Genomic DNA, 18,311 nt, shown 5'->3' on the forward strand with positions numbered 1-18,311 from the left:
ACATAGCTCCGCTACAAAGAGGGCAAAGGACGGAGCTAGCTGGTTTGACCTGGAGTGCAGGCAAACAAGGAGACAAACGAGAACAGCCTACCAGAGATACAGGAAATCAGGGACTGCCCTCCTACTTAATGCTTATATTCATCTGAGACGGTCTTACAAACAATTACTAAGGAGAAAGAAACTGGAAGCTGAAAGAGCCGCATGGCACAGTTTGGTTAAGGCATCGCACGAGAAAGATACTACTTGCTTTTGGCGAACCATATCTGGTCTACTGGACCAGGAGCGTACTAATTCCATCTGTACAGTGGAACCAATGGAGTGGTTGCGCCATTTTCAATCTTTGTTCTATGACCAGGAAGCCCAACATTACAAACTATGCATTCAATTGGAGGACCTACCTCATTGGCCACCAGTAACTGCAAAGGAAGTTGAGAATTTAATCGCACAATTAAAGAACAACAAGGCCCCAGGGAATGATTACATCCCTGCCGAACTTCTGAAGTCCAACATTGGCTGGTGGGCCCCCCTGCTGGCGTCTTTATTTTCTTGGATCGACTCAACGGGTTTACTCCCAGATGGTTGGACTGAGGCAATAATTATCCCAATCTATAAAAAAGGACCCATGACAGACCTGGCGAGTTATAGACCAATCAGCCTTCTGCCTATACCCAGCAAACTATATGCCAAACATCTTTATATCAAGCTAACTAGCTGGCTGGAAACTGAAGCTATTCTAGCGGAAGAGCAAGCGGGTTTCAGGCAAGGCAGATCCACCATAGACCATTGCTTCACCCTAGCCTATTTAATTGACAAATATGCAAAAAAATCCCGTGGGGTGTTATATGCAGCCTTTATCGATCTAAAGGCTGCTTTCGATTCAATTCCACGTGTAAGACTCTGGGATAAATTGAGCACATCAAGTATTGACAAAAGACTATTATTTCTGATCAGCTGTTTATATAAAGACACGGTGCTGCATGTAAGAACTTCGTTAAATGGCCATCTTATAGGACCAGTTCCTGTCAGTAAGGGGGTCAAGCAAGGTTGCATCCTGGCCCCAGTTCTATTCAACATCTACATCAATGATATGGTTAACTGTTTGTCATCTCCGGACTTCCACGCCCCCAAACTGGCTGACAAATCAATATCAGTGCTTTTGTATGCTGATGATGCGATACTCCTATCTCGAACAAGAATAGGCTTAAATAGGCTCATAGGTGAATTTTCAGCATACTGTAGGAGAGAGCAACTTGCAATAAACTATCAGAAAACCAAAATTATGGTTTTTGCAAGGAAACACAGACAGTACAGCTGGAGGATGGATAACCAGACAATTGAACAGGTTAAAGCCTTCAAATATCTGGGTATCGTTTTCCAGTCGACCGGGTCCTGGGATGTCCATCAAAAATGTGCCAAAGAAAAAGCAGCTCAAAGTATCAAGATGCTGTCCCGCTTCTTTTACACGAAGGGGGGCAGATACATCCCAGCAGCCCTTGAAGTTTTTCAAGCAAAACCTCTGGCGCAGTTACTGTACGGGGCACAAATCTGGACGGGGAACCACTGCTCCAGTCTTGAAACTGTTCAGTCTAAATTTCTAAGGCAGATATTCGGCGTCCCCTCCTGTGTTCCAAACGCAGCATTACGACTCGAGGCCTGCCTTCCATCTGTAGAAACTCAGACCTGGCAAAGAACACTCAACTATTGTGATTGAATATATGGGACTGGCAGAGATGACCGGCAGAATCCGTGACCAGAGGAGGGAGGCGGTGGAGGAGGACTGGAAGAAATTTAAAGTGTATCTTGAGAACTGTTGTCAAATAAAAGACTGATAAAATGTCGAGGGATAAGAAACAAAGATTTACAGCTGGAAACCATAAATTTTAGGGAAGAAATTAAAGGAGGTGATATGTAAGAAAGATTGAAGGGTTGCTAGAGAGAATTGTAAAACAAGGATGCAGAGTAGGAGAGGTATGGGGAAGTCGTTTTTGTTTTATGTTCTTTTTTTCTTCTGCTTTTATTTCTTTTTCTGTTTATGTCGTATGTCTATTATGTTGAAACTTAATAAAAATTATTATAAAAAAAAAAAAAAGAACACTCAACTATTGGCTTCGTCTTAATCTAAATCCACCCGGTCTACTGCCTCTAGTAATGCAAGACCCTCACAAAAGCAAGTGGTTCAAAACTGTGCATCAAAAACTCCTTACATGCGGTCTGCATTCACAGTCCCTACTATCAATGGGCCTCATTAAAGCAAAGAGTCTAATAGGCCAGCGCCTGAAAGACATTGAACGACAAAACAACCTGATTATCTTAAAGAAACTGTGCCCATGGTATACCTACTTTCCCCCTTCTCATTTTGACTCTCCAGCCTCATATTTGTTTAAACTAACCATCCCAAAATACAGACGTGCCTTTACATTGGCTAGATGGGATGTTCTTCCCTCTGCTGTACTCGAAGGTCGTTACCAAAAGACTCCATTTGAAAAATGACTTTGCCCATGTGGAGATGGTAACACGGAAACAGTGTCCCACGTCCTTCTATCTTGCCCCCTTTACAAAGACCTAAGGAATGAGATTATTACTCCACTCATTCTCTCCAACCCCGGCCGTTCACCAGACATTACACTGTATTTTCTATTATCTGATACGGATAGTCAGATAACAGAGAAGGTCGCGAGGTACATCGAGAGAGCTGCGAAATTGAGGGCCACCATCTGAGTGACAGACTTGTTCATCTGACGGACCTCCTTTTGCTTGTTCTTTTCTTCCTTTTATCCCTATTTTCACTTTTAACTCTTGTATAGCTGTGGCCTGTTGGCTTTGCTAATAAAGTTTTGATTTGATTTGATTCTGGTCCCTGATTCACACAGAACTATTAGCGATACATAGAAACTTTGCTCCGGAACGTTCTTTTTTAACATCGTTTCAAGGTACAAATAAAGATTTAACGTCCAAACAATTTATCACCTTCTTAGTATTTGCAGCTTAGGTGAACTTTTGTACAGCACTGGAAGGAACTCGACAACTTGAATATATAAATGTGGTACAAGAATGCATAGAATATTGCAATGGGGGGGGGGATTTACATCAAATTTAAGACTAGTTCAATGTAAAGTACAGCCACAGGACTTCTTTTCAGAAATGTCTGGTTGTCATAAAAATCCTCTTAGGTTATTGTTTTGCTTAGCAAAAGGTTTGGTCCTTTTTCTCTCTTCTCTTTTCTTCTACCTTATTCCTACCCTCATTTTCCTCAACTTGGGTTTTTTAAGTAGTGTATGTTTTATCAGGTTACAGCAAACCTACAGCACACAATAGGAAACGACATACAATATATTTATCAGCATTGAAAAAATGTGCAGTTGTCTTTTGCATTTAGTTGGATATTTTGGAAAAATTATATGGGAAGCTAATTTTAAAAAAACCCCTTTTTTTTAAAGCACCCCTTTTGGCCCTACCTGTTTTCCTCCAGTGTAGATAAATGGGGTTATAGTCAGCTAACTTTTACTCAGAGTAGACCCATTAAAATTAATGGACCTAAGAAAGTTATGGTCATTAGTGTCTATGATTCTTCTTAGAGTAAAAGCTAGTTGAATACAACCAATGGTTTGTGCTAACTAAAACATTTTCTGCAGACAATGATTTGAAGTCCCGTAAGGTTCTCCTTATCCCAATCCTTAGCAAGATGATTGTATTCAAGGCGATGGTACAGGGCAAGACAAACTCAAAGAAATGGAAGATTGCGAATCAGTTCTGTCTGCAGGTTCAGTTTCCATTTCTTCCGCGTTCACCTCAATGACCACGATCTCTTCCTTGATGGCAACTGCCTTGTCGGGAGGAACGTAACCAGATGTGGAAGGCAGGGCTTCGAGATCAGAAGCGCTGTCTTTTGGTTCCCTGTGAAAAGGATCGTGGCCTGTGGGCTGCTTTGCCTCCCTCTGGTTTCTGTCATGGAGAAACGTATAGGGCTCCATTAATTCATCGAGCATCAATTTTGTGTTTAGAGCACATTCAAAGTTGTTGTCATATTCCCCCGTCACAGACAGCAAGCCACCTCGCAGCGCCAACATCTGAGTTAGCGTTTTCATGCCAATAACTTTCTGTTCCGCTTCCGTGCCCTCACCCTTTTCCCTCTTCCCGCCAAAGCACTGCTCATCGAGCTGAATCAGCTCCTCGTTTGTAAGGCGTTCCGTGCGAGACGCAAGCACCTCTCGCACGTCCTCCTCATCCACACCCTCAAAGCCAGCCTGTGCTGCCAGGTCCACAATAGTCTTATGTGCAGCGGGCAACTCCTTCGCCAGCGCTCTGTGATCACGAACATACTTGGGGCATAAGCTTTTCCAGGCAGCGTTCAGAGTCTCTTTTGTAACCATCGACCAAGCTGTAGCAATGAAATCCACAGCCTTCCTTATGTTGAATTCTTTCCAAATGTCCACGAGGCTTCTGTTGTTGTCTTCGGCACTCTTCGTGACCACGTGTTTCATGACAAGCTGGAGATAATAAGCCTTGAATTTGCCGGTCACTCCTTGGTCCATAGGCTGCAATGATGAAGTCGTGTTGGCAGGCAGAAACAGAACACGGACATTGTCGGAATAATCGTGGCTGCTGACAGGGTGGCCAGGGGCGTTGTCCAGCAGGAGAAGCACTTTGTTGTCCAGGTTGTTCTCCAGGCAATAGTCAGCTGCAAAAGGAGAAAAGTAGCTCCTGATATAGTCGCTGAAAACTTCGCGAGTGACCCATGCCTTTGTGTTGGAACGCCACAAAACGGGAAGAGTTGATTTGGGGATCCCCTTCAGTGCCCTGGGGTTCTCTGAGTGGTACACAAGGAGGGGTTTTAGCTTCACATCACCCTCGAGATTACCGCCCAGCAGCAGCGTCAGCCGATCCTTTGAAACCTTGGGCCCCGGCACCTTTGTCTCCTGGATGGAGATGCACGTCCGAGACGGCATGCGCTTCCAAAACAGCCCCGTTTCATCCATGTTGAAGATCTGCTTCGGGTGGTACCCGCCTTCCTCAATGATTTCCTGGAAATGTGTGGGGTAGGTTGATGCGACCGCAGTGTCGGCAGTAGCTACCTCTCCCCTTAGCTTAACGTTGTGAAGGTACGCCCTCCTCTTGAATCTGTCAAACCACCCCTTGCTCGCCTTGAACCCCATGCCTACAGCACTGGCATCCCCCTTCTCTGCCTTCTTCCTCTTCAGGTCCTCAAACAAGGACAGCGCTTTCTCCTGAATGAGGAGGAAGGACAATGGGGCGCCCCGATCGCCGTGACAGTCCATCCACTGAACCAGCAGCCTCTCCAGAGTTTCGTAAATTTCTGCTCGCCCTGTTGTCACCTTGGTTAACTTTTCGCTCTGCAGATTTTCAGCGCTTGCTTTTATCCTCTCGCGGTTGTTGAATATGGTACGGACTGTAGACTTTGACAAGCCCATGGCTAAAGAAATGTCTTTGTTTCGTTCACCGCGCTCTGCACGCTCCACCACCTCCAGCTTGACCTTCAGTGTGTGGGCTGTTCTAGCCCTCCTGCTCCTGGCCATGATGCCCAGTTTTTTCTCAGCTTTCTTCCTTTCTTTCGGGGACTTCCCAGTACACCTGAAGCACTTTCCACACATCGCACATTTATCTGGTTTCTCTTTCGCGTGAGTTCCTAGAGGTTTAGCAAGGGATCTGCTATCGCCAAGGCTCTTTCCGCACTCGGCACATACATATGGCTTCCACCCTGAATGTATTCTTTCATTACTAAAATTCCCACTGGTGCAGAAGGTCTTTCCACAAGCTACGCATTTATACAGTTTCTCCCCCTTGTGGATTATTTCATGGGTAGCAAGGTCTCCTCCATTGCTGAAGCTCTTTCCACACTCAACACATGTGTACGGTTTCTCCCCGGTCTGGATACTTATATTATTTTGACAATGTTGTTGCTGATTCTGACTGACGATTTCAGGTCCCCTTTGGTTTCCAAATGTCTCTTTCCACATTTCGTACTCTGCGGATGCTTGCAGGCAATTCTCGCTGGGCTGACCACCTTCTGCTTGGGAAACAAAAGGAAAAGGAAATCCTGTTAGGATGGCAAGGCAGAAACCAACGACCTCATCAGGGACAAGACCAATTAGCTGCTTCTCTTTTATGTGCATGCAAGGCCCACCCCCCAAACCCCCTTACAGGCACCAGCTCCCCTTCAGATCTTTCTGTGTGGGGACAGAAGGTCTCTGTAGGCATTCTGAGCCCTTTTCAAAAGGACACTGTTAGAATCGCGGAAGGAAGAAGAAGAAGAAGAGTTTGGATTTGATATCCCGCCTTTCACTCCCTTTAAGGAGTCTCAAAGCAGCTAACATTCTCCTTTCCCTTCCTCCCCGACAACAAACACTCTGTGAGGCGAGTGGGGCTGAGAGACTTCAAAGAAGTGTGACTGACCCAAGGTCACCCAGCAGCTGCATGTGGAGGAGCAGAGATGCGAACCCGGTTCCCCAGATTACGAGACTACCGCTCTTAACCACTACACCACGCTGGAAGAATGCATTCAATGCACAGATCCTGAAAATAGGAAGGTGTCTTATACTGAGTGAGCTCATTGGTCCACCACCAGCAGCTCTCCAGGGTTTCAGGCAGCAGACCCACCCAGCCTACCTGGAGATGCTGGGAACCAAATCTGGGATGTTCCATCTGGAAAGCAGAAGCTCTATCCTTGAGCTACAGCCCTTCCCCAGATTCTGTTGGTGCTAGCCCTGATGAGCTTCAGGCGCCTTCTGAAGGCACAGGAAGACAAAAAGCTGCCTCTGTCTCTTGGTCCACCTAGCTCAGACCAGGATTTCTCCCAGGTCTACCTAGGTCTCCTCCTGGTCGGTCATTCAGGAGCTTCAAAAGCTTTCTCCAGCCCGAACATCACAGCGACTGATACCGAAAGGCATTAGCACGCTTAGGGATCCTGCAGAGTGTTAGCAGTTCACGTAACAGACTCAATAGCTCAGCATTTTGGCTAATGTACTTTATTTACATATAATACACTTGGAGCATTCTGACTTAGCTCCTCCTTCTTTCTCATCAGACAGCAAACAGAAAAAGAACAAAGGACAATAGTCCCACATCACGGAACACAGTAACATGAAAGCATCCTGTTTCCGTCACTTCCCACTCTGTGGAATGAAAACATACACCGTCACGTGATAGAAAACAATCCCATGACTGCAAACACGGAGCAAGAATCCTAACAGGGTCATCTAGTCCAACCCCCTGTGTCAGGGAATGGTCTGAAGACAAGGACTGGGAAATGCGTTCACAGGCAGATCAGCTCCTCTCAGAAGAGGAGGGGGAAGATTGCCCCCCCTTGCCTCCAACGTTTTCAGAAGCAGAGACAGATACAGACACAGACACAGAACACATTCCCCAGGAGTTGCCTAGCTAGGAGATATTGAGAGACGAGCAGGAGCAGCTAGCAGATACTCTCTCATTGGAGAGTGTGTGGTGGACCCCCCCTCCCCAAAATCTAGGAGGTCCGATCATATCAGAGAAGGCAGAGAGGGGGAGGAACTTCCCGTTGGCACTCAGGATGTTACTGGGGAAGTGGAAGGGAGGAGTCAGGCTAGCCTTGCAGAGAGATGTGTGTTTTGTGCTTGAAACATGATGCTGTAATAAAAGGACTATAAGTCTATCAAGTGCTCATTAATTCTTATCTGTGAAGGAAGAGGAGTACTCTCCATGCCTGACACCCTGCAAGTTTGCGTTTGAGTTGGACGTGAAGCAAGACTAGTTCAGTACTGTAGGAGCAGCAGTACAGTAGCCATTCTTGTCATTGTAGTCATACCTCGTGTTACAGACGCTTCAGGTTGCGTTTTTTTTTCGGGTTACGGACGTGCTGAAACCCGGGAGTACCGGAATGGGTTACTTCCAGGTTTCAGCGGTCGCGCATGCGCAGAAGCGCTAAATCACGCTTTGCGCATGTGCAGAAGCGCCGAATCGCAACTCACGTGTGCGCAGATGTGGCGCTGTGGGTTGCGAATGCTGCGGGTTGCGAACATGCCTCCCACGTTCGCAACCTGAGCGTCCACTGTAATAAACAAACAAATAAACGAAGACTGAAGCTATACACTGTAGAGGGGCCCCAAAGGGCATGTTGCAAAACACCTTATTTACAACTAAAAAGCCCCTGAGAGGTGGACACCCAACCACTGTTTAAAAACCTCCAAAGAATGAGGGTCCACCACCTCATCTCCAAACATTCCTCTATGCTTGGCTATGCTAGGGCTGGAGAATTCCAAAAAATGTTATCTGTGGTGGCCGCAGAAATAAAGGGGGTTAGCGAAACACGCACTGAGAAACCCAGCTCATGGCTTCACAGGCGGTGAAGGGTTTTTTTGTGTAGTGCCATATCATCTCAGAGTGAGGGGGGTGGACCCTCCCCCACTATTACCCTACATAGGTTTGCCTCAAACACCAGAAAAAAGCAAAGAGTGATCCTTACCCAGAAAGCTCAGGTTCCCACAAATCTCCTCCATGACTTCTCGGTGCAGAGCTCTCTGGCCCAGATCCAACAGTACCCACTCCTCCTCCGTGAAAAACACAGCCACCTCCTCAAAGATCACTGGGCTCTGAAAGAAGAACGTATCAGCATTTTCATATCAGCATTTTCATATCAGCATTTTCATATCAGCATTTTCATGCAAAGGCTTCTTACTGGGCAGGTGTGGAAGGATCAAAAGGGGAACCCAGAGACACCCAGCCTGCCCCTGCCTCCAATCTCTCGAACCGTTCTCCTCTTACCTGATCCGGTGGCTTGGTAAGAACAGCTTCTGCTCCATCCCAAAGAGGAAAAGGGCCGGAAGGACGCTCCAGGGTCATTTTGCCGCCTGGGAGGGACACAAAAATGATGGGATGATGGGGCTGTCCTTGAGAAACTCCAACGGGTGCAGAATGCCGCAGCGAGATTCCTTCTGGGGTCATCGCCACGGGATCACATAAACCCAGTGCTCTACCAGCTGCACTGGCTCCCGGTGGAGTACAGGGTCAGGTTTAAGGTGCTGGTTTTAACCTTTCAAGCCCTATATGGCCTAGGACCTTCGTACCTACAGGACCACCTCTCCTGGTATGTGCCACGGAGGACCTTAAAGTCTTCAAACAAAAACATCTTGGAGGTCCCGGGCCACAGGGAAGTTAGACTGGCCTCGACTAGAGCCAGGGCTTTCTCGGCTGTGGCCCCAATCTGGTGGAATGCTCTGTCCCAAGAGACCAGGGCCCTGCGGGACTTGACATCTTGGCTTAACACCACCAACGAAACTTCCATCTTATTTAACTACCTTATCTGTGGTGATGCACAGGTACGCCTTTATAAAGGCTAGATTCAATGTTTTCCCATCAAATGTGTTGGGTAACAGACTCTCCAACGGACAGATCTCACTCCTCTGTGACTGTAAAAGTGGATCTATAGAATCGTTATATCATATAATCTTCTGTTGTCCTTTGCATTCGGCTTCACGGTCCAAGTTTCTGGCCCCATATTTATCGAGAATTGCTGACAGACCTCAGGAAGCCCAAATAATATACTTATTAAACGACGAAGACTCAAGTAGATCCCTTGCAGTCGCTAGATACCTGATTAATGTCTTATTTCATAGGAGGAGAAATGGATCACTGCATGACTCTGACAGCTTAGCCAAACTTAAGAACCATCAATAAGTGCCAGAACTAAGACGCATATCCCCCCAAATCTGAGGGATTTGAATTGCGGTTGACATAGAGGGAGCTTATTGTGTATAGTTTACTTAACTGAAGTAAAATTGGTTTTATAGGGGTGTTTTAACTTGGAACTGTTTAAATTGTATTGTTTATGGATAAATTTTGATGTATTGTTTTTAGATATGGGCCAATGGCCGTAATAATAAATCAATCAATCAAACATCTTTCCGCAGGGCCTGCAAGACAGAGATGTTCCACCAGGCCTTTGGTCAGGGCACAGTCTGACCCCCTCTCTCCTTCTGTAATCTTCATAGAACTCTAGCCCAATGGTTGCCATTAATTTCATTCTGAATTGATTTAAGAATGTGATGTGGTCCAAACAAAAGCAGAGCAAGACTTTGGGCACCAGCTTGGCTGCAGGAGGTGCTGGAAAGAGGAGTACAAAGCGCCAACCAACCACGCTAGGGGCTTCCCCCAGTAGGATCTGCTCTACGAGAAACCAAAGCCATGGAAGAAATACATTCTCATCCAGACACCTTTGACAGTTCAGCACCTGGTGAGAAAAACTTCAACAACAACCCTCCCTCCTCATATCACAGCTTTGCTTCCTTTCAAAGTGATGGATTGGAGCTAAATAAGTTGTTGTTGTTTTAAGCTCCAGTCCATCTCCTTGAGTGGAAGCAAAGCTTTTGTAGATGAGCACATCTTCATAAACCGTGGGAGGAGATGGAGTCAAATGTTTCTGCCCCGCCCATGGCTGCCAAGCTTCCCTTTTTTTGCGGGAAATTCCCTTATTCCAGCGCCGTTTCACACTGCTATCCTGGATTGTTAGATATCCCGTAGACTGTTCCCGGGACAGGTGAGGCTGCTGATCCCTTATTTTCGAGGAAGAAGAAGAAGAAGAAGAAGAAGAAGAAGAAGAAGAAGAAGAAGAAGAAGAAGAAGAAGAAGAAGAAGAATGCCTTATGAGATGCCTTATGAGGAACGACTAAGGGAGCTGGGCATGTTTAGCCTGGAGAAGAGGAGGTTAAGGGGTGATATGATAGCCATGTTCAAATGTATAAAAGGATGTCACATAGAGGAGGGAGAAAGGTTGTTTTCTGCTGCTCCAGAGAAGCGGACACGGAGCAATGGTTCCAAACTACAAGAAAGAAGATTCCACCTAAACATTAGGAAGAACTTCCTGACAGTAAGAGCTGTTCAACAGCGGAATTTGCTGCCAAGGAGTGTGGTGGAGTCTCCTTCTTTGGAGGTCTTTAAGCAGAGGCTTGACAACCATATGTCAGGAGTGCTCTGATGGTGTTTCCTGCTTGGCAGAGGCTTGGACTCGATAGCCCTTGTGGTCTCTTCCAACTCTATGATTCTATGATTCTATGAAGAAGAGTTTGGATTTGATATCCCGCCTTTCACTCCCTTTAAGGAGTCTCAAAGCGGCTCACATTCTCCTTTCCCTTCCTCCCCCACAACAAACACTTTGTGAGGTGAGTGGGGCTGAGAGACTTCAAAGAAGTGTGACTGGCCCAGGGTCACCCAGCAGCTGCAGGTGGAGGAGCGGAGACACTAACCCCAGATTACGAGTCCACCGCTCTTAACCACTACACCACACTGGCTCTCTGAGGCTGCTGATCCCTTATTTTCAAATCTGAAAGTTGACAGCTATGGCCCCGCCCCCCCAGCTCCAGGGGAACAGGGAGAGCAATTGGCACATCTGAGAGTTTCAAGATCAACCGTGGAGCCTCACCTGGCGAGGCAGCTCCTCCATCACCCTCCAGCACAATCCACCTGAACTGTGGCCTCTGCATGGGACCCAGGGTGTCCTCCTCTGCCTCGAGAGGACCTCTGGCCACTTCTCTCCACCCCTCCACCTGAAACAATCAATCAATCAATCAATCAATCAATCAATCAATAATAAATTTTATTTATACCCTGCCCTCCCCGGCCAGAGCCAGGCTCAGGGTGGCTAACAGCAGTAAAATTACAGTAAAAACATAATAGGCAGAAGAAGAAGAAAAACCATTTAAAATACAGGTTAAAATGCAATTTAAAATGCAGCTTCATCAAAACCATAAGGGGAGTGAAACATAAGGGTCAGACTGAGTCCAAACCAAAGGCCAGGTGGAACAGCTCTGCCTTGCAGGCCCTGCGGAAAGATGTCAAGTACCGCAGGGCCCTAGTCTCTTGTGACAGAGCGTTCCACCAAGTCGAGGCCAGTGCTGAAAAGGCCCTGGGCCCTAGTTGAGCCCATTAGTTGAGAGGCATTAGAAGAGGAAGGAGGCAGGGAAAGGGAGGGCAAAAGGTGTGGATATAAGAATCCGATGGATCATGCCACCCACCTGTCAGGGAATGGACTGAAGAGGAGGAGGAATGGGGTGGAGAGCATTGAGGAAGATCACAGCACAGAGGCAGATGAACAAACGAGCTGGGAGGTGATAGGAGAAGTGGGAGGGGAGGCAGAGCCAGCTGACATGTTGTCACTGGACAACATAGCAGATCCCCCCGTCCCCTAGAACTTGGCGTTCATTAAGAGCGCAAGAACAAAGGGCACAGAGACAGTTGACCACTGAAGACACTGAAGAAACAGGTGCTGTTGCTAGAAAGCAAGGGAAGGAGCTCTGTGTGAGCAACGCCCTTATTGAGGACTGACTGGATTTCTTTGTCTCTCACCATGATGACTGAATAAACTCCCTTGCTGCCATCGGGGGAGGGAGAGAATTCCTCAAGTCTGACCCCACCTTTTGGCCCTGCAAGGATTAAACAGCTCTCACCTGCTTCTCCTCTCCCTGCCTCTTCTCTTCCACCTGGCTCAGGAGGAAGCCTTCTGCCAGGGCCACCGCCTGGGAGCTGGTCTCCGCTCCGCATTCCCTGACCCAGTTCTCCATCTCCGGGGGGAGGATAGTCAGGAACTGCTCCAAGACCACCAGGTCCAGCATCTGGGCCTTGGTGTGCTTTTCCGGCTTCAGCCACTGGCGGCAAAGACTGTAGAGTCGGCTGCAAACCTCTCGGGGCCCCTCGGCCTCCTGGTAGCCAAACTCCCTGAAGTGCTGGCGCTGAGCATCTGGGCTGGCATTGTCCTCATCGAGGGTCTTCTGTTGTGCCCTTTTCCAGAAGTCCCCGCTGCTCCCAGCTTGGGTTAAATGGGGTCCTTTTCCTGCCTCGGGTCCAGCTAACCATCTTGGTTCTCTTCCATCTTTGTTCTCTTCCATCTTTGTTCTCTGCAGTAGCTGAGCTTCCAAGAAGACCTGAAGAACAAGAACACAATTAAAACATTGGAACCGTATTGACAAATGCATAAAGGCAATACAGGAATGAATCAACAAAGTTGTAAAATTCAACACCTATCCTCTGTGCTATTTAACATCTACGTGAAACCACTGAGAGGGGTCATCCAGAGGTTTGGGGTACACTGTCAGCAGTATGCTGATGACACTGAGGTCTTGCCTTGGTAATGGACTGGAAGAGAGCAAACAAATCAAACTTCATTCCAGAAAAGATTGAGGCATTGTTAGTGGGTGGTTACTTGAACCGGGTGGGTGGAAGGTGACCTGCTCTTGATGGGGTTACCCTTCCTCTGAAGGAGCGGGTTGGTAGCTTGGGGGTCCTCCTGGATCCTAAACGGCCTCGGTCCAGTATACCTGAAGGAGCATCTCCACCTTCCATCGTTCTGCCCAGACACTGAGGTCCAGCACCGAGGACCTTCTGGCGGTTCCCTCACTGTGGGAAGCCAAGTTACAGGGAACCAGGCAGAGGGCCTTCTCGGTAGTGGCACCTGTCCTGTGGAACACCCTCCCACCAGATGTCAAAGAGAAAAACAACTACCAGACTTCTAGAAGACATCTGAAGGCAGCCCTGTTTAGGGAAGCTTTTAATGTTTAATAGGTTATTGTATTTTAGTGTTTTGTTGGAAGACACCCAGAGTGGCTGGGGAAACCCAGCCAGATGGGCGGGGTATAAATAATAAATTATTATTATTATTATTATTATTATTATTATTATTATTATTATGCTGTTGCTCGAGGCTCAGGTGGCCTCAGTGGCCCAGAGTGCCTTCCATCATCTTCGGCTGGTGGCCCAGCTACTCCCCTATCTGGACAGGGATAGCCTAACTACTGTAGTCTATGCTCTGGTAACCTCAGGGTTAGATTACTGCAATGTGTTATACGTAGGGCTGCCTCTGAAGACTGTTTGGAAACTTCAGCTGGTGCAAAATTCAGCGGTCAGGTTGCTCACCAGAGCAAGACGGTTTGAGTATAGAATCATAGAATCATAGAATCATAGAGTTGGAAGAGACCACAAGGGCCATTGAGTCCAACCCCCTGCCAAGCAGGAAACACCATCAGAGCACTCCTGACATATGGTTGTCAAGCCTCTGCTTAAAGACCTCCAAAGAAGGAGACACCACCACACTCCTTGGCAGCAAATTCCACTGTCAAACAGCTCTTACTGTCAGGAAGTTCTTCCTAATGTTTAGGTGGAATCTTCTTTCTTGTAGTTTGGATCCATTGCTCCGTGTCCGCTTCTCTGGAGCAGCAGAAATCAACCTTTCTCCCTCCTCTATGTGACATCCTTTTATATATTTGAACATGGCTATCATATCACCCCTTAACCTCCTCTATAGCCTTGCACCGATCCTGGTCCGACTGCACTGGCTACCAGTTAGTTTCTGGACACAATTCCAAGTACAAGTTTTGACTTATAAAGTCTCTCTCCCTGTGAACTGGCCCGGACACTAATACAGTGGTGCCTCGCAAGACGAAATTAATTCGTTCCGCAAGTCTCTTCGTCTTGCGAGTTTTTCGTCTTGCGATGCACGGTTTTCCATAGGAATGCATTGAAAATCAATTAATGCGTTCCTATGGAAACCGCCTTCCCCCGACCTCTTCTGGCGGCCGGCATTTTAAAATCGCCCGGGACAGCGGAGGACTTCTCCGCTGTCCGGGGCGATTTAAAAGCCCCTGGGAAGGCAGGCAGGGGGGACAAAGACTTTTGCCCCCCCGCCTGCCTTCAGAAAAGGTCCAGGACAGGCGCGGACCTCTCCGCAAGCAGCGCGCTCCTTGCGGAGAGTTGCAAGCGCGCCCAGGCTTTCCCGCCCCGCCGCCGGGCTTCGGGACATGGTTCCGATGCCGGGCGGCGGGGGGAGGCTTTCTCGCCCCGTCGCCCGGCATCGGGACATGGTTCCGATGCCAGGCGGCGGGGGGAGGCTTTCTCGCCCCGTCGCCCGGCATCGGGACGATGCCCCGAAGCCGGGCGGCGGGGGGAGGCTTTCCCGCCCCGCCGCCCGGCATCGGGACATGGTTCCGATGCCGGGCGGCGGGGGGAGGCTTTCTCGCCCCGTCGCCCGGCATCGGGACATGGTTCCGATGCCAGGCGGCGGGGGGAGGCTTTCTCGCCCCGAAGCCGGGCGGCGGGGGGAGGCTTTCCCGCCCCGCCGCCCGGCATCGGGACATGGTTCCGATGCCAGGCGGCGGGGGGAGGCTTTCTCGCCCCGTCGCCCGGCATCGGGACGATGCCCCGAAGCCGGGCGGCGGGGGGAGGCTTTCCCGCCCCGCCGCCCGGCATCGGGACATGGTTCCGATGCCGGGCGGCGGGGGGAGGCTTTCTCGCCCCGAAGCCGGGCGGCGGGGGGAGGCGTTCCTGCCCGGCCGCCCGGCATCTGGACGATGCCCCGAAGCCGGGCGGCGGGGGGAGGCTTTCTCGCCCCGCCACCCAGCATCGGGACGATGCCCCGAAGCCGGGCGGCGGGGGGAGGCGTTCCTGCCCCGCTGCCGGGCGGCGGCGGGAGGCTTCAAAAGCCGTCCGGGGGCTTTTAAATCGCCCCGGACAGTCCCGGGGCGATTTAAAAGCCCCCGGTTAGGCAGGCAGGGGGGGCAAAGACTTTTGCCCCCCGCCCGCCTTGGGAAGAGGTCCAGGACCTCTTCCCAAGGCGGGCGGGGGGGCAAAAGTCTTTGCCCCCCCTGCCTGCCTTCAAAAGCCGTCCGGGATAGCGGGAAGCGCTTCCCTGCTATCCTGGACCGCTTTTAAAATGCTGGCGGTGGGGAGCAAAGCCTTTCGCCCCCGCCGGCCTTCCTGGACCTCTTCTGAAGTCCGGAGGGGGGAAAAAGGCTTTGCTCCCCACCGCAGCATTTAAAAAAAGGTCCCCGAGATTTCCCTATGGGCTTTCGTCTTGCGATGCAAGCCCATAGGGAAAATCGTCAACGAAGCGTCGCAAAACCCGAAAAACCCTTTCGTCTTGCGGGTTTTTCGTCTTGCGAGGCATTCGTCTTGCGGGGCACCACTGTATAACCATCTGAGGCCCTTCTTCATGTGCCTCCTCCTTGAGAGGTCCAGAGGGTGGCAACATGAGAAAGGGCCTTTTCTGCAGTGGCTCCTCATTTGTGGAATTCTCTCCTTGGGGAGGTTCAGCTGGTGCCTTCACTATACACATTTAGGTGCCAGGCAAAACGTTTCTCTACAGCCAGGCTTTGGGCTCATTAACACTCTGTTAATGGGCCTGTTTTGTTCTTATTATATATTTTGTGGGGGGGGGGGGGTGTTGTGTTTTATGCCTTGAGATCTTTGGATAAAGGGTGGTATACGATTGTTATTGTTATTGTTAACACCTGCAGACATCAGTAAACAGTTACCTGGAAAATGAAAGAGGCAGATGATTCAGAGCGGCTGGTGTTGTGAAGTATTTGGCTTTTTAAAGCAGAAATAAGGGAAGGCAGAATAGCAGGTTGGGGGGCGTGATTCAGTGGAGAAGACTGCAGGGGCTTCTGAGCACAGCATCGAGAGCGATAGGCAGAATTCTATCAGCAAAACTGACGCCATATAAAACTCTCATCTTGCAGAACATGCACCCATAACTCTCAAGGTGTGGGGGCATAGCTGTCAACTTTTCCCTTTTCTTGCAAGGAGTCCTATTCGGAATAAGGGAATTTCCCTTAAAACGGGGAAAACGTTGACAGCTAGGTGGGGGGAGGGGAGAGGTAACAACACATATCAATAAGGGAAAGAGAAAATGAGGGGAAAGAAAAATAGGTAAATCTGCTTAACCTTTGCCTTGGGCTCACATTGTTTTGTTTAAGGGAAAGAGCGAGCTCACATAAAAATTGAGATTTATAGTCAGGCCAAAAAAGAGATGAAAACAGATGAAAGGATGAAGCCGGCTTGGTCTTCTTAAACTGGTGTCCTTATGCAGGTCATATTGGAGACTATCGAAAAGACATGCTTTGAGTATCTGTATAAATGCTTTGAATATTTTTATATGCTTTTGACCTCCCTTGCCTTTCTTTCTTTTTGTTAAGCCTCCATTCACTGTTCAGATCTTTGCATCCAAATCCCGCCCCCCCTTTGCACACACCCCTCCCTGGCCCCGGGACGCCCCTCGAGCCCAAGTTGTGGGGAAGTGGGATTGGGGGGGCAGCTGTCACTCACCTCATCCAGGGATGCAACCCGTGGGAAGATCTTTTCTTTCTTTCCCACGTCCAAAGCGGAGAGAGGAGAGGAATCGAATCTTGCAAAGCTCAGCTGCTTCTCTCCTCGCCCCCCCCCCAGCTGCCTCTCTAGGCATCCGGCCGCCCCTTTCTCAGTGGCTTTCCCCCCACCCCGCCTTTATTTATTTTTTGCAAAGGAAATACACGCCCCCAAGGGTTAAAAAGCAATTGCTCGCAGCCCTAGAGAGGGCCCTGAGAATAGTCACTTCCTCCTCCCAAATCTTGGTGGGAAAGGGAGAGGTGTGGGTGGGTGCGATTTGCAGGAAATCCTGCAGGGCTGGTGGGGGGTTTTCAAGGCGGGGGGGGGGAGCAAAGGGGGACCATGGAATCAGTTGCATGGGACCCCGAGGGCTCATCTAGCCCAACCCCCTCTGATGCAGAGATCACAGCTAGATCATACATGACCCAACCTCTGCTTCAAAGTCTCCCGTGAAGGACAGGGCAGCCACGTCGGAGGCTGGAGCCTAGGAAGCTGCCTTATGCTGAGTCCTGTTGCCTGCACTGACTGGCAGCGGCAGCAGCTCTCCCAAGATTTCAGATGAGGGGCGCTTAAAGTCCTGAGCAGCCTCTGTCTGCCCAGGACGCAAGTGTAGCAGGTAGAAGGCGGTTCTGCCACCCTAAAATAAGTATACGGTGGTACCTCTGGTTACATACGCTTCAGGTTACATACGCTTCAGGTTACAGACTCCACTAACCCAGAAAAAGAACTTTGCTTCAGGATGAGAACAGAAATCGCACGGTGGCAGCAGCGGGAGGCCCCATTAACTAAAGTGGTGCTTCAGGTTAAGAACAGTTTCAGGTTAAGAACGGACCTCCGGAACGAATTAAGTACTTAACCCGAGGTACCACTGTACGGTGTGGACATGACCACAGTTAAAAAATAAAAGACAGGGAGAAAAAGTTCAGCCCTGGCAAGGGAGCAGAGAGGGAGGTGGAAGGAGGGCTCTTGCTTGTGAGTGGTAGAGTTGGAAGGGTCCCGAGGGTCATCTAGTCCAACCCCCTGGAGTGCAGGTGTCACAGTTAAAGAACCCCTGACAGATGGACAGCCAACTCTGCTTTTGGAACAATTTTGCCCTTCTGCCAAGTCGCAGGAATCAGGTGGCAGCCCACGGTGCAATTTTCATAGAATCAAATATTCGGGGAGTTAGAAGGGGACACAAAGCGGTCATCTAG

The 18,311-nt window shown here is 49.2% G+C and overlaps 1 protein-coding gene across 1 annotated transcript; it reads right to left on the bottom strand.

Annotated features, from left to right (window-relative positions):
* Positions 1 to 3,417: 3,417 nt before the first annotated feature.
* On the bottom strand, positions 3,418 to 17,191 carry LOC309364368 (uncharacterized protein). The gene is made up of 6 exons (XM_081901467.1): positions 17,080 to 17,191; positions 12,432 to 12,905; positions 11,408 to 11,531; positions 8,755 to 8,840; positions 8,456 to 8,582; positions 3,418 to 6,028 (listed from the first exon to the last, which is right to left on the bottom strand). The coding sequence occupies exons 2-6, from the start codon at positions 12,867 to 12,869 to the stop codon at positions 3,693 to 3,695; spliced, it is 3,111 nt and encodes a 1,036-aa protein (XP_081757593.1). The 5' UTR covers positions 12,870 to 12,905; positions 17,080 to 17,191; the 3' UTR covers positions 3,418 to 3,692.
* Positions 17,192 to 18,311: the final 1,120 nt, after the last annotated feature.

Source organism: Podarcis melisellensis, assembly GCF_964234715.1.
Source record: "Podarcis melisellensis genome assembly, chromosome: 2".
NCBI lineage: Eukaryota > Metazoa > Chordata > Lepidosauria > Squamata > Lacertidae > Podarcis > Podarcis melisellensis.

What these genes read in the sequence shown, in the direction of transcription:
- LOC309364368 (XM_081901467.1), bottom strand. Translation starts at nt 12,869, where the DNA reads ATGGAAGAGAACAAAGATGGAAGAGAACCAAGATGGTTAGCTGGACCC. An exon ending in GGCAGGGAGAGGAGAAGCAG is followed by an intron (nt 11,532 to 12,431) that starts GTGAGAGCTGTT and finishes TGATTGTTTCAG; the next exon opens with GTGGAGGGGTGGAGAGAAGT. An exon ending in TGGAGGAGCTGCCTCGCCAG is followed by an intron (nt 8,841 to 11,407) that starts GTGAGGCTCCAC and finishes TGTCCCTCCCAG; the next exon opens with GCGGCAAAATGACCCTGGAG.